This window comes from Mizuhopecten yessoensis, unplaced genomic scaffold (assembly GCF_002113885.1).
Source record: "Mizuhopecten yessoensis strain PY_sf001 unplaced genomic scaffold, ASM211388v2 scaffold9973, whole genome shotgun sequence".
NCBI lineage: Eukaryota > Metazoa > Mollusca > Bivalvia > Pectinida > Pectinidae > Mizuhopecten > Mizuhopecten yessoensis.
In genome coordinates this window covers 37714-59715 of record NW_018408315.1, presented here as the reverse complement: position 1 = coordinate 59715, position 22002 = coordinate 37714, and the positions used below count along the sequence as shown (strand labels likewise).

General features: G+C 35.5%; 2 protein-coding genes across 6 annotated transcripts in view; both read right to left on the bottom strand.

Annotated features, from left to right (window-relative positions):
- Positions 1–18014, bottom strand: part of LOC110459129 (receptor-type tyrosine-protein phosphatase T-like) — a 53309-nt gene extending 35295 nt beyond the window's left edge. The window contains exons 1-2 of the mRNA XM_021511230.1: positions 17985–18014; positions 17504–17596 (exon numbers count right to left, since the gene is read on the bottom strand). Coding sequence (XP_021366905.1) covers positions 17504–17596; position 17985 — 94 coding nt within the window. The 5' untranslated portion in view covers positions 17986–18014. The remainder of the gene's footprint in view (positions 1–17503; positions 17597–17984) is intronic.
- Positions 18015–20075: 2061 nt separating this feature from the next.
- Positions 20076–22002, bottom strand: part of LOC110459130 (receptor-type tyrosine-protein phosphatase mu-like) — a 38899-nt gene continuing 36972 nt past the window's right edge. For 4 of the 5 annotated variants that reach the window (XM_021511232.1, XM_021511235.1, XM_021511234.1 and 1 more), the window contains 2 exons: positions 21430–21565; positions 20076–20821 (listed from right to left, as the gene is read on the bottom strand). In XM_021511232.1, coding sequence (XP_021366907.1) covers positions 20753–20821; positions 21430–21565 — 205 coding nt within the window. In that variant the 3' untranslated portion in view covers positions 20076–20752. The remainder of the gene's footprint in view (positions 20822–21429; positions 21566–22002) is intronic. The other variant, XM_021511233.1, reaches the window with a different exon arrangement.

Here is a 22002-nt window from a genome sequence, read left to right as displayed (position 1 = left end):
AAAATTCTCTTTTTGACAAAAATATCCCTCCAGGTAAATGGTGGAGAATTGCCTAATCTGTTCTTACCTCTAAAAAGAAATATGATATTGACTATCCTTTGGAAATTAATGGTGAATTGAAAGTGCATCCTGTAGTTAAGGCTGAATCATTTAACTATTTGTTCACATCTATTTCTACATCAGATAAAACTATTGAAGACATCCCCCCAAATCCTCCTTCTTTCCCTCATCAACTATCTAATATCAATATTGCTGAGCAAGATGTTTATGACAAACTTCAACTCATAATCCAAAAAGGCCTGCAGGTCCTGATGCAATTCACCCTGGGATAATCAAAGGTGTATCTGAATCTCTTGTAAAGGCATTATATATTCTTTTTAATAGATCAGTGGAATCCGGTCAATTACCTAAAGTCTTTGAAAATGCCAATGTCACAGCTGTATATAAGAGCAAAGGTGAGAGAAGTGATCCATCAAACTGCAGACCTATTTATATCACTCCTCTGTTTAGTAAAATGTTTGAAAGAATTATGTTCAAATATTTGTTTAATTATCTTTCAATAAATCGTATAATTTCTAAGAACCAATCTGGATTCCTCCCCGAAGATTCTACAGTTAACCAGCTATTAGCAATATATGATTCAATTCTTGAGCAACTTGATAGAAGAAAAGAGGCCAGAATTGTGTTTTGTGATATATGTAAGGCCTTTGATAGGGTCTGGCATGATGGACTTGTGTACAAATTGAAAAAAAATATCGTATTAAAGACATTTTCTTAATTGGCTGTCTAATTATTTAACTGACAGACAGCAAAGAGTAATAATTGATGGGTACAAGTCTTCTTGACGTACACTTACAGCCGGTGTCCCACAGGGCTCAGTCCTCGGGCCATACTTATTTCTTTTATATATAAATGACCTAGAAAAATAAATTGAGTCAAATGTGATTTTTTTTGCAGATGATACCTCACTATTTGTACTTATAGAAAATGATAACAATGTTGCTGCTGAAATTTTAAACAATGATCTCAATATAATATCTATCTGGGCTCAAAGATGGGATATATCATTTAATCCTAGTAAATGCAGATGAAATGCATCCTGATCTCACATTTCTTAACAATTCTGTGGTAAATGTAAAAAAGCATAAACATCTGGGTATTTTTTTTTAACAGCCATGTTTTGTGGTTTGGTCATGATCTCACATTTCTTAACAATTCTGTGGTAAATGTAAAAAAGCATAAACATCTGGGTATTTTTTTTAACAGCCATGTTTTGTGGTTTGGTCACATCAATTTCTCATATAATAATACATGTAATAAGATGCATATATTTAGGTCACTCAAACACAAACTTGATAGTAATTCTCTAGAAACGATATACAAATCGTATATTCGTCTAAATCCTGAGTATGTTAGTGTTGTATGGAATAATTGTAATCAAACTGAATCAGATCTTATTGAATCTATCCAGCTAGATGCTGCTAGAATAGTTACTGGTCACCAAAAAGGTACTAGTCATGGAATCAACTATAATGAAATTTGATGGGATACTCTTAAAAACGTAGAAAGGATCAGCAGCATATATTGTTTTTTAAATAAGTAACCATGTTAGTCCTAATGATCTTATTGCAATTGTTGAACCTTACATAGTCAGCAACGAAGCTATGACCCATCATGTCCGACATCAACGTATATTTGAACCACCAATTTGTAGATCTAATGCATATTTCAACAGTTTCTTTCCTAGCATAATATCTTGGTGGAATAGACCTGAATGTAACTATTTTAATTTGAGATCTATAAGTGAACTCAAAAAACGACTTGTTCATCATGCCTTACCCCAAAATAATGAAGATATATGTACTAAGATTTTTAAATATGAAGGGACTTGATCTTTTAACATAATATTATGTGAACTTCGAAATCGTGCAAGTCAGTTGAACTCTGATCTCTTTAGATACCATCTTAATGATAATCCCTCCTGTATATGTGGTTACAATAATGGCGATGTGAGTCACTTCTTTCTGCATTACCCTAGACATATGACTCAAAGACAAAATGTGTTAATATCTCTGTCTCATTTACAGCTTGACACAAATTTAAATTTACACTTAAACTTGGACATAAACATTTATGAATATCTAATGTTTAATATTAATATTTTGACTAAAGGAAGTAGTTCCTTTAGTGAAGATCTTCACTCTGCTATTCGTGTTTGTTTTCAGAGATATATAGAATCAACCAACAGATTTTGAATGTTACGTATGCATGTATAAATGTATGTATGTATATGTGTGTGTATGCACGCATGCATGTATGTATGTGTGCATGCATGCATGTATGTATGTATATATGTGTACATGTATACATGAATGTATGTGTGCATGTATGTGTGTATGTATGTATATATGTATGTATGTGCGTGCATGCATGTATGTATGAGTGTATGTATGTTTGTACATGTATGTATGTATGGTGTCTCCTATGATCATTGGTACTGATCTAATTCTTATGTTCCTAAAGCATGTATGTAAATATTCATAGTTCATTAAATTGCTATTGTTTGAGATGTACCTCCTGGGAGAGGACTTGTATAGACTTTGCCTGTTGTCCAATTCCCATTAAATCTGATTGATTTAATAAATATTTTGAAATGAAAACAAAAAAAGGAAAGTATCTATTTTTGTCGTTTAAGTTAACGCATTTCATTGTTTTATCAAAAAATATACCAAAACACATTTACCAATTTACCAAAACACCAAAAACATTTTCCAGATCGAAATTGAAGTATGATATCTAAGGCAAAATAAGTTGAAATATATATAAAATAATTCGCCACAAAAAAACAGAATTACGATTTTAATCTCAACCAAGTTGGCTCAACAAAAACCATGACAACGGTTTGATGGTAAAATGAAAACAAGTAAACACATAAGACACGTTCCGGAGTGGGAAAGCACAGTCTGTTAGTCTGTTACAAGACAGATTATCTAGTTCACTATTCTTTGAAGGTTCTGAAGCAGTCACGAAAAGACATAATACTTTAACACTTATTTTCAATGTTTATATTATGGTATAATCTATAACTCGAAAATGTTAGTTCATGTACAAACTAAGATCAGACAAAAGCAGCCTTTGTAAATTATTTTTGTCCAACATTTTCATAACTTTGTTATAAATATATATATATTATAATGAATGCATACATATTGTTTTTTTCTAAGATGAAAATATTGCCCTAAATGTTAAATGGTAACATTCATCGACATTTCAGTTCATCTTAATATTGTAACAAATAGGAATCAACGGTATCCAGGGAAAGGTGGTCGGGCTGGAGGTCCCGTACGTTTTCACGTCGATCGGGAAAGCAAACCCCAACCAAGACGCAAGCGCTATCCACTTGCCAGATAATATAATATTATGACGTCACATCATATCACAGAGAAAATAGATTAAAAACCAACTAGTACAATATTCAACTTTGTGGTAACAAAAATATGTGAAAATATTGCATAAAATAAATTTCTTCTTAATTTGGCGTTGTGAGTGATTTTCTTTGAACAGATGTTTATTTATAGCTCAAATAATCCAAAAAGAAATTAGAAAAACTTTTAACTTAAACTTAAACTTAAAATGCTTTTCCAAAAGTATGAACCCACCTGTAATTCGTTTCCATAATTACTTGTTTTATGACACGTGTCACGAATCGCAAGCGGCTCGTTAGAATGAAAAATCCCGGGCTCATTTCAATAATAGAGAATTAAATGGAAACGCGTGTAGTATCTGATATATAACCGATGTTTATTCTGTTCTATTTCATGTGGGATTAACAAATGTAGTACACTGCTTATACATTTTTGAAAGTGAAGTTGACCGAGCTGTTATAAACATAATTGTTATAGTACAACATTAAACTTAACCGATCTAAAAAATCTTTATTTTATACATACTTTATCTCTATACTCACTTACAAACCGAGACTTTACCATGTACAGGACGTTTTTACATGTAGGTCCTGGTTCTTTGCTTGCCCGCGCTTGAACGCTTTATTTATTGAGTCAACTGCAGTGTACGGAGAGTGTTTGTTTTGGTCAAAATGTCTTCCTTTTTGACAGTAAGGCACGAAGAGATTCAGTCTAAGTAAATATGTTATGAGCAATCACTGCCCTTGATTTCGTGATTAACAATATTTCTATAATGATTTATTATATCTCTAGCAAAAATCCTGTAATCTGATTTGTCGAGGCAAATTGTTTATTTCATATTGTCACACTCGCTTTAACAAAAAAAGTCAATAAAAGGTTGCTTCCCAACGCCCTAGCAACGGGCGACAGCGTGGTTTGACAGTGCAAAAATGTGACCGCGCATAGAGATGCGCGTACAGTTCGTTTCAAGTGCCACAGTTCTTTTTGCATTGCGATTCATCTCGTATGTAAGTCCACAGGCGGTCCATGTCGATACCGTTGATTACTCGCCGGTGACTAGTACCACGATGTAACGCTGAGATAAGTGGGATTTCAGAGCGCTTCATTCACGTGGGAGTCGGGATAAACAATCGGCCGTCTGCTAGTCTGCTTGGCTTACGTCAAGTAAAATACGACAAGACTTGTCAAGTTGGGTGACACGCAGCCGGTACCATCAAACGAACATGTATAAGCAGTTGTGATTGATATGAAAAAACGAGGTTTCGGGGGAATAATATGAAGAAGATGTTTGGTAACCCGATCGTCAAATTCAACAATGAAATTGTAATAACGGCCATAATATTTCGCAGTTTTAAAAACTCTACCTTTACTGTTAAAGCTTATATTATTTAATTCTACGAATTTGGTCAAAATCCACTGAGCCGTTAATGCGCTAAAGGTCATTTTCAAGTGTGTGAGTGCTTTGCACTTTGGCTTGGATGTGTAAATGTTTGGGAGAAGGATATACCTGTGTGAGAGGGCAACAAGGTCAAGTTTGTTGATTGCTTTCATTAATCTGTATTTGTCAGTAATAGTTAATAATCCGTACCATATCACCTTACTCTTATCAATAGTTACATGTAATCATTTAACACTTCATGTATCCTGTTCAAAAGTAGCATCCTCTTCCGGTTCACGGTTAAGCACCTAAAGACGAGTATGGTATCAACTTTCTAAAGTATCTTTGTAAATCGTATTTGGAATGAAATACAAGTAACTTTGGCCAGGATCTCACTTTCTCATAACCATTTAATTGCCCTATTTCATAAGTATTCCAACAAAGTTTGAAATATTTTCCATATAATTATTCTCCCAAAGGAGAAGGATGACCAAGGGTAACAACATTTACAGTTGAGATTAATAGAATCCATTCCTGATGTGAGGTATGGATAAGGTTATTCAAACCCAAGGGATAAAATATTAAGCAGGAGACCCGAGGCTTTGCCCAGGGTATTTTGCTTAATATTTTATCCCGAGTGTTTGAATAACCTTATCTTTACCTCACATCAGGGATGGATTCTATTTCTTGCTTATTACATGAAACCCGTACAAACAGCTGCTCTTCTAGTAAAGTTGTAAACTGTCCGAACATTTCTCATTTGCGTATGAAGCCCGGATGGTAATTGTTAGTGACGTCAATAACCATATCTGACCCCAAAATGTCATAAAATGACGTCACGAACAATAGCGTGACCCCGAAAGGTCACTATAATTCCCCCCGCCAGTCTGCGCGTATAAGCGATCGAGACCCTTGGGTCGGATATAATTCGTTCACTACTCTGTTAATAGTTCTATACATGCATTTAAAACACTTAGGTCAAGATTTTTTTCTTATAACAAAAATAGCGAACTGCGTATCAACGAGCATTTAAGTTTCATTTTTTTCAAGTTTTATTTTTACACTCACGCCACACGTATACGTGCGTAACAAGAGGTCAACTATTAAAGCAATAAACTGCATAGATGTGGCAGACCAGTTGGTCTGCCTCATCTATGCAGTTTATTGCTTATATTTATATTTCCGTAATGAGAATTCGCCAAAAATAATTTGTCTTTTGCAACTTTCAAATTTCCCGCTTATTACTGTCAGGTCAGGTTAATATCTAGAACGGCACAAAGATAACAGCTGACGTCACGCGCTATTTACCATACAAAATTGAAAAGGCTCCGCAACTTTCGTTAATAATTCATTTGTTTTCAATTTATATACATATCATATTGTCAATTCATAAAATAGTAACAAATAACATTTTGTAAGTAACTAATCAAGTGTCGTAAAACATTTTCCGATTTTATCGCGACCTATATCCAGCGCACGCACTCAACGGAAGCCCGCAGTAATCAGGTCAGAGTTATATTTGCAGTTCGGCATGTTGATGTTGATCGTGCAACCGGAGAAGGTTGAATTGGTGAAAAATCCAGGCGTTTACGTATTGAGACACTTGAGACAGGCAGCTGGTGTTCGGGATCAAAGCAGAATATATAGCTAAGTTCGGCAGTGACACTGTTAAGTCGCTCGGAGGTGCAAAGATCAACTTCAGTTATAGTCTCATAAGATGAAGCTGCTATTGGCAGTACTTTAGTAGTAATATAGAAGGGCTTTGTCACACCAAATTTAAATATTACATAATATACATTGATGGACATAGTACACGCATCCTATGACACATAATATAATCTATACAATAGCAACCCATTTCAATAATTCTTGTAGCCAACTTATATTAGATATTAAGTAGCTTCATTACTCTTTGTATAAATTTACTTACTTTTGTTAAGAGTACCGTGTTACAAATTGAGAACATTCCTTTCATTTTGATATAAGTTGGGTTGAAATAATGATAATTTGGTAAAGAAAGTTGTCTAAGAGCATTAGTACATTGGTATAAATAGTGGAATTCGTCCCAAAGACAGTATTACAAAGAGAATATAACCTTTCCTTCCATCTTCTTGTTTCTATAGGAAATTTTATATTTGATGTTCTAAATTCATATATTACTTTTTGTTCATTACGATTAAGCTTTAAAAGATATGGTTCAATATTAAACTGGTATTTGAATAAGGAGTAAACTTGCCCTCGCGAGGAAGTTTCAACATCATGAAACCAACTTTGAATGAATTAATCGCATAATCACTGCTTAATGCTACATATGTAGTTTTCAAGCATCGTCTATTAATTGTACATACTATTTGGAAAGTCCATAAATGATTAAATCCAGTATTATTTAAAATAACTCGTATATACTTTAAACATTTGACCTTAATACAGAATTCTGGTGCAAATTATGCATTAACTTATACATTACACTAGATAATTTCGATCCATCCGTTATAAGCTTATGCCAGAACATAACCATTCTAACACCGAATTCAATTTCTATGGGATACCTTCCCAACTCACCATATACCATATATAATAATTTCGGGTGCTTTTCCGAATGTTAAGAACTTCCTTACAAAACTGTTTTACCCCGACATTGCACATAAAAAGTCATTGCCGTCAATTACGCATGCTTTGGTATTTTGATATAATTCATAAAGGACTTTAAATAGTTAGCCCGTAGTGTTACTATTTTGTAATTTTCTCCACAAGCCTGCTTGCCACACCGTATCAAAGGCCTTTTTAAAACTAAAGGATGAACAATATAACTTTTTGAAAAATATAAAGAAATTAAAGAATGCAATATAAAAATGTTTTCATTAGTGGAATATCCCTTTCGAAATCCCGCTTAGGCGGAGGATATAAGGTGAATCTCATCAGACAATTTTGTTAGTCTATCATTAATAAGAGAGGTAAATACTTTTCACAAGCATGACACCACGAGTTATCGCCCTATAATTATCCGAATCGCACTGGTCTCCTTTTTTTGTGTATATAGTTTTAATAATACCAACTGTCCATTCTTGGAGTACTAACCCATTGTTGAGAATTATGATGAAAAAATCTGTATATAAGAACTGATTGAGAGTATTTTTTTGTATATTCATTTCGTATTTCATCGATTCCGCTCGCTTTATTATATTTTAAGCTTTTTATCGATCGAATAATTTCTGCTTCGGTAATTTCTTCAGACATCTGATCGTTATCAATATCTTGTAGAAGTCCATCATTATTATCTTCCTCATAGCTAGCTGATTTTCTTTTTAAATAGTTGTAGAGTTCATTTATTAGTATGTTAGCTTTTGGCGATTTCGGTTTACCTGAAAACCTGTTTAGAATATTCCATAGGAATTTTGGACTCTTCTTCACTGAATCTCCTTTTTCCTTTTCCATGTTGAATGTATAGGGTTTGTATGCTTTATTTACCTCTTTCCTATAATTACGACTTTTCCTTTTCAAAGCGTGCTTGTTAACATAAATGTTTAATCTACGATAGTTCTGTTTGGCTTTGTGAAAGTTTTTTTCGAAGCTTTTTACAGTTTGATGTAAACCATGGTTTGTTATTTTCATATATCTGTGATACTTTAGTTACATTATTAATTTCTGGATTAGTTATTTGGTCGGTTTCCTTAGCTTTCAAATTTGTTACATACTCGTTCAGCGTAGCAAGTTTATTTTCATGATCATCTGCAGTAAGATTAGTAAACAAACTACTTAATTGATCCTTCCATTTCACATAACCAGTTTTTGTCGGTTGCATAAGGATTTTCGTATCGAGTATGTATGTTTTCTGACGCCCCTTCGAACTTAAATTCAATACAACTATAAACATCGGATAATAGTGGATTAAAATCAACAACCTTAACATATGTTACTACTGTGAATAAGTCGGCGGTTAGAAGCAAATAATCATTAAGAGACGAGCCATTACGTGTATTTTCCCCATTAACTGATCACAACCAATTCTACCATTTGCTATATATATATTATTGTTCTTACACAAATCTAGTAGTTTATTGCTAAAATTGTTAGTTTTAACCTTGCATTCACTATAACATTGTACTGGAATGTTATATAATTCTAGCTTTTCAAAATCATAAATGATTATGTAGAGATCAGCACTTTCATCTATATCCGAAACAATATAGCCTTGCTTCTTTTCAGTTTTAGGGTTAAAGTCTCCTATCAAAGCTATTCTAGTGTCATTGCTACACAAGCTAATAATTTCAGACTCCACATCGGAGAATGCATCGGGAGAAGAATACTTGGAACTATCAGGAGGGATATACGTACACCCTAATACAATATCATAATCTATATTTTTGGTTGTTTCTGGAATATTCTTATCTATTGTACAAATTCAGACTCGGTAGTGATAAATTGTAACATATGTTCCAAACCCTTTTTAAAAACAATGACAATACCTCCTATTTTTTTTAACATTTTGTTCGATTTTTTTGCATTGTGTACTCATCTGGTTATTTAATAATATCTAAATTATCAGTTTTACTTTCCACAAATACAAGGATATCATGCGATTTAACTAAATTGTCGAATTCTGGTAGTAACGATTGAGACATAAGTCCACATACATTTAGAAATGCAATGTTCAAGTCCCTGAGGCCGCAACCTCTCGTTACACTTCCCTACGCTCGTCTATGGGATCCCCCTGGATCAGGAGGATGACGTAGGATCGGTGATGACGTGGTTCTTGGTGCGATGGGATGTGTTGTCCTCCTTGGAAATGGCCAACATACGACCCGTTGAAATCGTCTGTCGACGTTGTGCGCGTCGCGTGGTGTTAGGGGTATTGATATCATCGGTGACGTCATCTGGCCCTCGTTGTACCGTCTCACTGAACGAAAGGGGGGGGGGGGCTATGCATCTTCACCGTCTATGTAGAGCCTGTCTCTAACCAGTTTAACATGATGGCCACAGGATTTATGATTTTTTCATCACCGGGTATAATATATTTCTCCTCTCTTCCACGGCGTCGGGGAATTGCTCGCTGACTCCAAACCGTTTATCTTTATGGCGGTATCCGAGACTCTTCACTTCCTGTTCATCCTCGAAGAACAAGAACCTCACTACAATCGGTCGTTGTTTACCTTGTCTATTGCACCGATGGACAATAGCGAATTATATGTGTTTGTGAATAACAAGTTCACATCTATAAAGTCTCGGGCGTTATCTGCTACCACTTCGTCTCTATGTTCTAGGAGGCTGGTAAGTATTAGGTTTTACTTTATTCCTCAACACTATTGATCTTCTACTGAATTTTTCATGGCTTCGTGTTCATGGTGATGTACATGGCAAGTTAAGTAGTTTATTTTGAATTCAATCCGTGCTAGTAGCCTGGTCAGCCAAGGCTTCTTCCAGTTTTTTTTTTATTTCAGTATGTGCATTAGCAATGTTTTTTTTGCATTTTGTTCCGTTTTTTCTTTGACCTGCTCATAAAATTCACCAATTGACCCTGCACTTTTTTCAATTTCTTTAATCTTTTCTTTTACAGCCATTACTTCTAGCTCCAGCTCTTGAACTTTTCCAGTTAATTTTGTTGATGGCTCTTTCGATTGAGTCTATTTTGTTAACTTTCTTCTCTTTTTGTACCAGTCTCTCATCCATTCGCCAAATCTTCTCAATCAGTTGATTTAGAGATTTCCTATGTGGGATTCATTGTCGCCATGTAATACAGTGCGCACAATTTCTAATACCCCAGAAGTTACACTGGTCATAATGTACAGGTAAGTCAGACCAACATGTGTTGTTCAATAGAGCGTGACGACTTGCCGACCATAGGGACACCACAGGTATATCACAGGTACGTGAACCAGAGATGGTGTCAAAGCTACCAAATGCTCGCCTGTTTAAAATGTATCGTCTTTAAAAAAGATTGTTTAGCGTCCCTTTAACTGATGTAAAGGTCATATTGAGACGGTGTCTGCTTGCGACAGGTAGACCTATGGTAACTTAATAGTGCTGTCTCACTGAAATAGCATGGCACACACACATTGACATGATACTTCACTCGGTCGCATTATCCTCATAGGAACTTCCATGCGAAATATCAGCATCCTACTACACATATTTAATTAATGACAAGCCTCTAAATAACTTGCAGCAAACATTTTAGCATTGACATGCTTATAAAAGGTGAAGTACAAAACAGGTAAAAAAAAATTAAAAAAAAATGCAATTCACTAAATCAATTATATACCCAATAGGAGCCTGTTTATTCATTTGTCGATTTTGAAAGACATCTTATTAACCTTTCCTGACCACTCAAAAATATATCATTACACTAGTCTTATTTAAAAAAACCAACATTGCAGTTAAGTCTGACCCAAATACTATTCAATCAATATATTTTTCTATAACTAAGGAATTGCCATCAGTAAATGATATATGGGTATATACTTATAGAAAACACATACTGAACAGTGTTTTCTTCATGTACAATGATAATGCTTAGATTGAATATATTGTTCTCTTTATCTCTTCCATACAATCAAATCTATGCTTAACACTATACGGTTGATCTTAGTAAGGATGTTTATTCAGCCTTTTTATCAAGAGTTTTCGTACAGACCTATATACAAATATCATTAGCTTTGGAAAGTTAATTACTATAAAACGGTAAATAAGGGATATTTTTGTCTTCCAACAAATGGTGTAATTTCCTCATTTTCCTGAGGTTTTATCTCGTAACTTACCGAGATTTGGGAACTATTGTTTAATCAGCGGTCGACCATTTTATATGGCAACCATATACATGTATTTAAAAGATATATTAAAAACACAAACAAATATTTAATTTGAATTCAAATTCGCTGAAACCAGTAAAAAAATCATAAGGAGATCCTTGAAAATGAACAAGGAAAACATTCGCGCATTATGTTGTTTGCTTGCAAAGCTGTGTCATTCAAATAAAGAAACAGACTTCATCAATGTAGATTAACAACAATTAGTACTCACTGCGAGCCCGTAAACAATTTGAATGGCATATTATTTACACCAAAGCTGCCGACACATTCTAACCGGTAAATGGGTCACTGTGTGCGGTCATGCGTAAATAAGCTCCACAGTAAAAATCACAACCTAGGACTGGTTCGTCGATTTATGTTTTTACAGGAGCTTGCATGGCAGTGACACTGATAATTAATTGAGGGATTATAGGAACAATACAATAATTATTATTGAGTGCGTCGTGTTGAGGAGATGTCAAGTGTCATAGGGGTCTATAAATGTTGATATGTTTCCTGATTAACTCATACCCATTTCGGAATGTCGAAATCAACTGAGCAATCCAACGAAGGACCCGGCTCCGCCGGGGGGATACTTGGATCAGTTGAAAGGGTGAAAACCGGCGTGAAGAGGAAGATCAACACAAAACCGATCGAGACTAAATACAAAGCCATTATAGCCATAGCAAAAGGTGACCGTTCCAAGTCTGATATTGCGAAAGAGTTTGGCATTCCAGCCAATACCCTATCAACATGGCTGAAAACGGCAGAAAAGATCAAGGCTGCCTACAGCAACAATGGAATGAGCCCTGCAAGGAAAAAGATACGGACAGCAAAGCATGAAGATACAGAGACTGCCCTTCTCAAATGGTTTACCAATGCGAGAGACAACAACTTACCCATTTCCGGTCCCATGCTAAAGACGAAAGCTAATGAACTAGCCGTAAAACTTGGAGAGCGTGAATTCGCATGTAGTAACGGATGGTTGGACCGATTTAAGGAAAGACACGGCATCAGTTTTAAGAAGATCTGCGGCGAGGCAAAATCTGTGGAGACATCCAGCGATGCGATGAGGAAATGGTCCGTTGATCTTCAGGTCATTCTAGGAGAGTTTCAGCCCCGGGATATATTCAACGCAGATGAAACCGGGATTTTCTACCGATTACTTCCCGACAAAACCCTAGATTTTAAAGGCACCGACTGTCACGGAGGGAAGCGGAGCAAGGATAGACTTACCGCGTTAGTATGCGCTAATATGACCGGTACAGAGAAACTCCCACTCTTCATCATCGGGAAATCTGCCAAGCCACGCTGTTTTAAGAATGTACATTCTCTACCAACAGACTACACTGCCAACAAGAAAGCGTGGATGACTTCTGAAATTTTCACCAACTGGGTCCAGAAAGCTGACAAAACATTCCACAAACAACGCCGCCATATCGCTATGATCATCGACAACTGTCCAGCTCATCCTAACATCAAAGATCTACGGGCCATCAAACTCATCTTTCTTCCACCGAACACAACCAGTAAGACCCAGCCAATGGACCAAGGGGTGATCCAGAATTTGAAGATCCACTACCGCAAACGTATCATCCTACGCCACGTCAAAGCCATAGACCGTCAGCAGGAAGCTGCGATCTCCGTACTCGATGCTATGAAGTTGTTAGCAGTAGCCTGGCGATGTGTTACAGAGACCACCATTCGCAACTGTTTTCACCATGCTGGTTTTACAACGGCCGCCCCTACACTTGATGCCACTGACAACAGCGACGATGATGAGGATGACATCCCTCTTGCACAGCTGCTGCACCTACCAATACCGTTTAGCCACTACGCATCAGTTGACGATGATATACCGACCAGCGCCACCATGACTGATGAAGACATCGTTGATGAGGTTCTTGAGAGTAAGGGCATTTACATTGATGGCAACGACATTGAGTCCACTTATGACTGTGAGCCTGTACCACCACCAACTACAGATATGGCTTCAAATGCCTGCGACATCCTTCTTCGATACCTGGAGACCCGTCCAAACAAAGCTGCCCAGATCCACTCAATACTGCGACTATCAGATGAAATCATCCTCGAGGATCTTACCCACAGGACCAGAAACTTACAACAGTCAACGATGGAGGATTATTTCCAGGACTTTGTTTCCGTGCGAGATGGTGATAAGTGACATTATAGAATAAACTGTGTTCTCAGTGGATAGACATTTTTTCCGCCATTTGAAATTGTATTGATTAATATGTAGTAGCTATATGTCGTTAGTGCTCCGTGACTTGTTATCGGTGCTTAAATGTAAATGTGTTTTAATAGTGCTTTAATGTGTTTATTTACGATGTGTATTGTTTTCGCGTGTACTCATTAAAAACATCATTTACGTGTACGCTCCAATACCGTGATTTGTGTAAAGACCTGCCCACTTTCATTTCCGCTATCAGCACAGCGAGGTCGGAGACAGCATGTAAGTTTTACAGTAGACGTTCTTCCTGTTTGTATGTGTGTTTATTGTAACATTGATTTGTATCAATTAATTAATATGATTATGAATAAATTGTTAATTTTATTTTATATCGTTATCTTTTTGTCATTTATCGACTGTTTATATAAGTTGTTGATTTTTCCGACAGTCAACGTATTGATAGCCTCATATTTGACCAGACACTTTACCAAGCTTTATGCCAAACATATGAACTCGCTTAACTCGAATACTCGGATAACTCGAAGTTTTCCAGCGATCCCGTTGACTTCGAGATAACGAGGTTCGACTGTAGATCATTAATACCATACAAAAGCAGTTCAATGCTTAATTGTTTTCCTCTGCGCAAAACTTATATTTGTTTACGTTTGTCACAGGCGATCGTTGACTATTGTGCTTAGAAGTCATTTGGAAAACATGGTGTTTAGTCGAGTTTTTTAAATGGAAAAATATAGAAGGTAGTAGTATATAAATGATAAATGGTTGATCATACAGTATTTTCAGGGTTTGCCTGCGGTGGCCTCTCGATTTTATCCTTGTGCTGGCCCTGAGAAAATTGTTCTCACGACAAACCCTGAAAATACAGTGTGCTAATCTATAATATCATTATATAAAGGCACTTTACCACAATTTGGGGAGCAAACATTTATACAATGTCAATACCTATATATGTAATCAAATATGAAATGATATTTACACAGCTTTACAGTGAGAAATACGATATCATCGTAGTGTCGTAAATCAGCTATGTACGTCAATTTGATCGACCGACAAATTATTCTGCAGCGATGATGTCATTCCATTTATAAGTGTTCTGTGAAATAGTGTAATAATGTTTTATTGGCTGTGGCGGTAAATACACATCTTATCCTCTAATTTCCCCGACATCAATGGATACAGGCAAATAGCTCAATTCCAAGTCTTGTTTTTTTGATATAAAAGCAAAATGATATACACATGGAATTTAAGAATAAATTATCCGAGAAATCATTGGTTATGCTTTTCATAACACAAACTGTTGTTAAATCAAAAACATAAATATGGATTTACTTTCATTTAGACGGCGTACGCAGGTGACAACACACATATTGTTTATGTAGCGCTCCATGTCGTCTGCGTTTATATATACTACCGTTTACGGCGTCAATATGAATATGTATATTTACACGGAAAATAATATTAAATGCTACGAAGACAAATGTTTCGAAGCAGGTTGCTACGATGCTAACTATGGTAGCCGTGGAGAATACATTCATAGTTTCGGTGAATCCACATTGATATATGAATAAATTTAGAAATTACACAGCGAACGACACTAATTTTCTTCTTTTCATATCTATTAAATCAAGTTATGCCCTTGAAGCATTCTTATTCACTTATAACGGTCGTTATGTTCGCGCATTCACATACTGCATTGGTAGTGACGCGGTCGAATGATACCGAACGAAGCCGCCATTGTTTACTTTACCGCAAGGAAATTTGCATCGATGGAATAAGAAGGTTGCCAGCATCCCTTTGTTGTAATATTTCATGTACATGTATCAAGGTGTTCCCCCCGGACTCATTTGTGATACTAGGGGACAACATTTAATAATACTACAGTGTAATTTGCCATGCTACTGTTGAAACAGAAGGGGAAGAGCATAAACTCTCTTGATTTTATGAAACATTAATTGAGCATTGGTCAACTTTATTTTAATCATACGTAAGGTGTTTATACCATGAACTATACAAAAAAGTACCCACAAGAGATATTTGTAACTATCTTTATTGTATCTTGCCTACCATGACGATGTTTGCAACAATACGGACGCTATGGTGATATTAGACATATACACATAACTTTTTGATTCATTTCGAAAAAAAAATTCACATCGAGGTTTCATCCATGGCATTGCTAAATGTCGCGTAAAATAGGTTCACTGATCAAACGCATTTGGATTTTTCTATTTGTGTTATTGCAATTTAAGACACGCCATGCTTGAACAGCAATGTTTTCATATATGTCACTGTTCTTTTTCAACTTCTCTATTGAACACGTCTTTTGCAAACATAGCATTGTAGTTAAGATGGTATTCATATTCCCTTTGCATGTCAAAGATATGACAAGGAAACCCGAAAAGTTATATATTTGAAAGCATGTAGTGTAAATCGATGCTTTATTACGACACGCAAATTGTGACCTTATATACAATACAAACCTCACGACACATTTGTCAATGTGTAGTTTGTAGTTTTACAGGCGAAGAACCAGTACACTGTTTATTGACATGTGATCAGTTTAATTGGGTTTTGAGTCACCGCCTTTCATTGTTAGGTTATGTAACGACTGGGGTTTTAAAGGAAGTTTGCCATATGTCTGTTGTGATGTTACAACCTAGTACTAATATTAATACCCGGCCTCCTCTGCCCCGGCTAGGTATTAAATCGATCCCATGCCTTGTAATGGAGCAAGCCCGGTGTGAATCACACCGGGGCGATTTTAGAATTAATTGACAGCACATTGGTCCACATCCATAAATAAGTTGTAAAGTCTGCCTAAAATGTCGTTAAATTATCAAGTAAACGTAGCAGTTACAACCCACTGTTAAATTCTGATATCCATTTCATATTTACATGAGGCTCAAGTATAAGCATAGAATGGAGTGATTTAATTAGTTTATTCAGTGTAGATGCTTCAATTTTTGCTTACCTTTTTCCATTATTCAAGAGGGAGAAAAAAATCATGTAATTTTTTCATGTCGCGTGGCGGGGCATATGCCATTCAACATTCAGATTTTGAAAGTAATGCAGCTCAATACTATATTCAACTTTGTTGAGACGCTTCCCCCTCCCAACTTTCCATCGTCATTTCTTTTTACTTAATTGAAAGTTTTCAGGTTGAATGTCATATTTCGAGATGCTCGTCATTCAAAATCTGAATACCGTATGTCGAGCCGTTCAATATTTGAAAATACAAATTTATCCTAATGTCTTATGGTATATATTGAGCCAACTTCTCGCAACATATTTTTCTAACAATATCTCTCTTCCTCAGCACGTCTTACAGTGTTAATAATACGGAAACTGTGACATACTTTAAATATGGGCCGGCGTTGTATAGTGTTTATAATACGGTTTTGACACATAAGTATTTTTATGTATGTACATCGGAAAATATTAATTTTTCTACAGCATTTTAAAATCCGAGCACAAAGTTAAAATCAGTTGGTGTAAATTGATATTGCCAGGCGTTTAATCTAATGTAATGTAATCTATAAGTTCATCGTTTAAAGTATTGCCTATAGAAATGGAAGGAAGCATTTATCGGAAAGAGAAACCTATTAGTTCTGTTATTTCTAGATGTCAAAACATGTGTCTAACAAATTACTATAATGGTACAGGTTAGAATGAATTCAGCTGCAGCGAAATACATAAATAAACATACCTTCGAATCTCGACGGACGTACACTTATAAACAGGATCAATAATACGTTCCAGACATGAACAGCTCCTCGTGCCGCCATGTTAGTTCGATCCACTGTGAGTGAAACACAACCAGGAAGTAAACATCTTATACAAAGTCGTATATATACAAACTTCTCGACAGCATAACAATTAGCTATTTCGAAATTTGAGGACGCATATATTCAATAAGTTTTCAATCGGATACACTTTATTATAAATGTTTTTTTTATCAAGTCATCTAGACCCGGTTGTTAAAAGTCGGTGCATGATTAGCTTAACGTTACTTTATACAACATTTTTATCGGTTGTTTTTTCGAAACAAAAGATTGAAATTGAAGAAATAAGAGGTATGTAAACGGATGGAAAATAATCATATTGAGAAAAGAAACGCGAAAATACAACATTAGACTTAACTGATCTAAAATATCTTTATTTTATACATACTTTATTTCTATACTTACTTACAAACCGAGACTTTACCAGGTACAGGACGTTTTACATGTAGGTCCTGGTTCTTTGTTTGCCCGCACCTGAACGCTTTATTTTTTGAGTCAACTGCAGTGTACGGAGAGTGTTTGTTTTGGTCAAAATGTCTTCCTTTTTGACAGTTAGGCACGAAGAGATTCAGTCTAGGTAAATATGTTGTGAGCAATCACTGCCCTTGATTTCGTGATTTACAATATTTCTATAATGATTTATTATATCTCTAGCAAAAATCCTGTAATCTGATTTGTCGAGGCAAATTGTTTATTTCATATTGTCATACTCGTTTTAACAAAAAAAGTCAATAAAAGGGTGCTTCCCAACGCCCTTTTATTGACTTTAAAAACGTCCTGTACCTGGTAAAGTCTCGGTTTGTAAGTGAGTATAGAAAAAGAATATGTATAAAATAAAGATATATTAGATCGGTTAAGTCTAATGTTGTACTAGCAACGGGCGACAGTGTGGTTTGACAGTGCACAAAAAGTGACCGCGCATAGAGATGCACGTACAGTTCTTTTCAAGTGCCATGTTTTTGCATTGCGATTCATCTCGTATGTAAGTCCAGAGGCGGTCCATGTCGATACCGTTGATTACTTGCCGGTGACTAGTACCACGATGTAACGCTGAGATAAGTGGGATTTCAGACCGCTTCATTCACGTGGGAGTCGGGATAAACAATCGGCCGTCTGCTAGTCTGCTTGGCCTACGTCAAGTAAAAAACGACAAGACTTGCTGATGTCAAGTTGGGTGACACGCAGCCGGTACCGTCAAACGAACATGTATAATCAGTTGTGATTGATATGAAAAAACGATGTTTCGGGGGAATGATATGAAGAAGCTGTTCGGTAACCCGATCGTCAAATTCAGCAATGAAATTGTTATAACGGCCATATTATTTCGCAGTTTTAAAAACTCTACCTTTACTGTGAAAGCTTATATTATTTAATTCTACGAATTTGGTCAAAATCCACTGAGCCGTTAAATGCGATAAAGGTCATTTTCAAGTGTGTGAGTGCTTAGCACTTTGGCTGGGACGTGTAAGTGTTTGGGGGAAGGATATACATGTGTGAGAGGGTAGTAAGGTCAATTATGTTGATTGCTATCATTAATCTGGATCTGTCAGTTATAGTTAATAATCCGTACCATATCACTTTACTCTTATCAATAGTTACATGTAATCATTATAATACTTCATGTATCCTGTTCAAAAGTAACATCATCTTCCGGTTCACGGATAAGCACCTAAAGACGTGTATGTCCCTATAGAGTGTTTCAATCCAGCACATCCGAGTTTGAAGACTTTAAAATTGAGCCAGTTTACCCACGTGTGGCCCGTCCTTTCGGTCATAAATGATGATCAAGACACAGCTGCTCGAGTATTTATTGACAAATATATCACACATGATATCAACTTTCTAAAGTATCTTTGTAAATCGTATTTGGAATGAAATACAAGTAACTTTGGCCAGGATCTTACGTTCTCATAACCATTTAATTGCCCTATTTCATAAGTATTCCAACAAAGTTTGAAATATTTTCCGTATAAAATTAAAAAAATATACCCAGCATTATTATTTCTCGATAAACACTATATTTACTAAACCTCCTTCCTAAAGGAGACAGGATGAACAAGGGTAACAACATTTACATAAAGATAAAGCTGAATACAACAAATTAAAATATATCTTATACAACAAGAAAAGTTTCATCAGCAGCAACAATGCATATCAACACAAGATAACTAATTTATATACAGATTCCTGATAAATTGCTTATGTTAAAATGTGTAGATGATGATATCGAAAAATAATCTACTGATTCTCACAGGTACATGCAAGAAAGGGTTAATGTTTTGGATTGATAAATGAACGACATAATGTTACTAGGAACACATATATTAGTATCAATGTCCTTGCCATTACACAATTGAACTTTCTCCCTCTAACGCTAACCCTAAAATATTTCTCTCGTGTGTAAAAAGTTATTATATTTTATTAATATTTAAAAATAGTCGGATACGTCTGGTCAATATAATAAATACACTCTCCAAACAAATTGAATATTTTAAAGAAAAATCCATTATGACAGTTTTATGTTTAAATAACTACAGAAATAAAAATCACTAATTTTCGTCTGTGAATCCTTAGTAATACAGTTACACTTACAGATAAGCATCAATGTTAATTTGGACAGCTTAGCCTTACACTTGTGGTGGACTGGACTGGGTCGATCGTGGGCCATCTGAATACAATATGTGATAACTAATATCCTCTATATATACATGATTTGATATATTATACATTGATGATAATATAACAGAAATTTGATAATAAGATAAGGCGAGCAACTGGTAAAGGTCTTTGCGTAAAACACCAAAGGCAAAAACTTGCTTTGCATCGCATCATATAACATACTGGATTGAATTTGCTTAGTGTCCGTTTATTTACACATCATTGGTTCCATTGTAATCCTTAATCGTTTTTTATTACACAGCACTGGTACTGGTGTTTCTGTGTTAGCTAAGATATGCATCGGTAGTGTCCAGGTACTCCTCTATAATGTTTTAACAACACTGGTTCTGGTGTTTCTGTGTTAGTTCATATATACGTCTGTAGTGTCCAGGTACTCCTTTATGATGTTGTAACAACACTGGTACTGGTCCTACTTTGTTAGGTAAGATTTGCATCGGTAGTGTCTAGGTTATTCTTTATTATGTTATAACAACACCGGTACTTGTCTTACTGTGTTAGTTCATATATACATCTGTGGTGTCCAGGTACTCCTTTATCATATGGTAACAACATTTGTACTGGTCCTACAACAAGATATATCTTGGTAAAATAAATCTGAAATATGAATTATCAATATGCATTCTAACATATATCATTATTTTTGATGCATGCGTGGTAGTATTCAATTGATGTTAATATAGATTGGTGTAAATGATTTATATCAATTGTTGACAACGTATCCATTTCGTTAAAATTCTTCAATTGGAACAGAAGGAAAATCATTTTAACGATTTACCTATATATTCCCATTAAGCATCGGCCCCTGCCCACTAGCGGAGCCACACCTTCTGTTTCTACAAAATGTAGCCCCTTGTTTCCAAGGATCAAATTAAGCCAAAATCACTGAGCCGTTCAGGACATGTAGGAGAAATGACAGACTATGGATGGACGACGGATGTTACGCCATAGATTAAGCTCACCGTTCCTTTGGATCAAGTGAGCTAAAAACAAAAAAGTCCTGTTAATCAGAATAAAATGAACGTCAGTACACATCCTGCATACTCATGACATTCATTCCAAAAATGTCGATCTTCTTTTCCAGCTAATAGAGATTAGCCAATCAGCTTCCAATTCAACATGTACATTACTTGTTTTCTGATGAACTGAATATTAATATTGATATCTTACTTACATAGTTGGTGATGAATTCCGGGCGTCTAAAAAGCAATTGTCTAGCAATCTGAAATATGTCGACCTCCTCGTCAATCTTCATTTGGTCTCTAGCATTGCTGATACAGCAAAATAGTCCGCTCTGGGAATTACCGTCTCTGAAAAGATATGCACAACAAAAAATGAGAATTATATATATATTTATGTCACAGGCATATACAAAACTTTAAAAAAATGGAAAAGTTCGATACTACATAGGGGGTTGAGTATATAAACATACTTTAACGATGTTTACGCTATGATGATTGCGTCTCCCAAATTAAAACTAAAACAGTATTAAGTAAAGGATGTTTTATAAACAAGAAATAGAAATACCCATACAGTTCAAAGGAGCTATACAGAGCAAATTTAAGTCATCCTCTGTGTTATTCAGTGGTCGCTTTGTTTATTATTGGTAAAGAGGAGGCAACTCTTAATAAATTACTGGATTACAATATAATTCGAAAGGGTGAAAGCAAAGTACAATGTAGATAATCAGTGATATTTTCAAATGAAAATTCCTTACACTGATTTTCTACCTATCAAAAGACAAGCA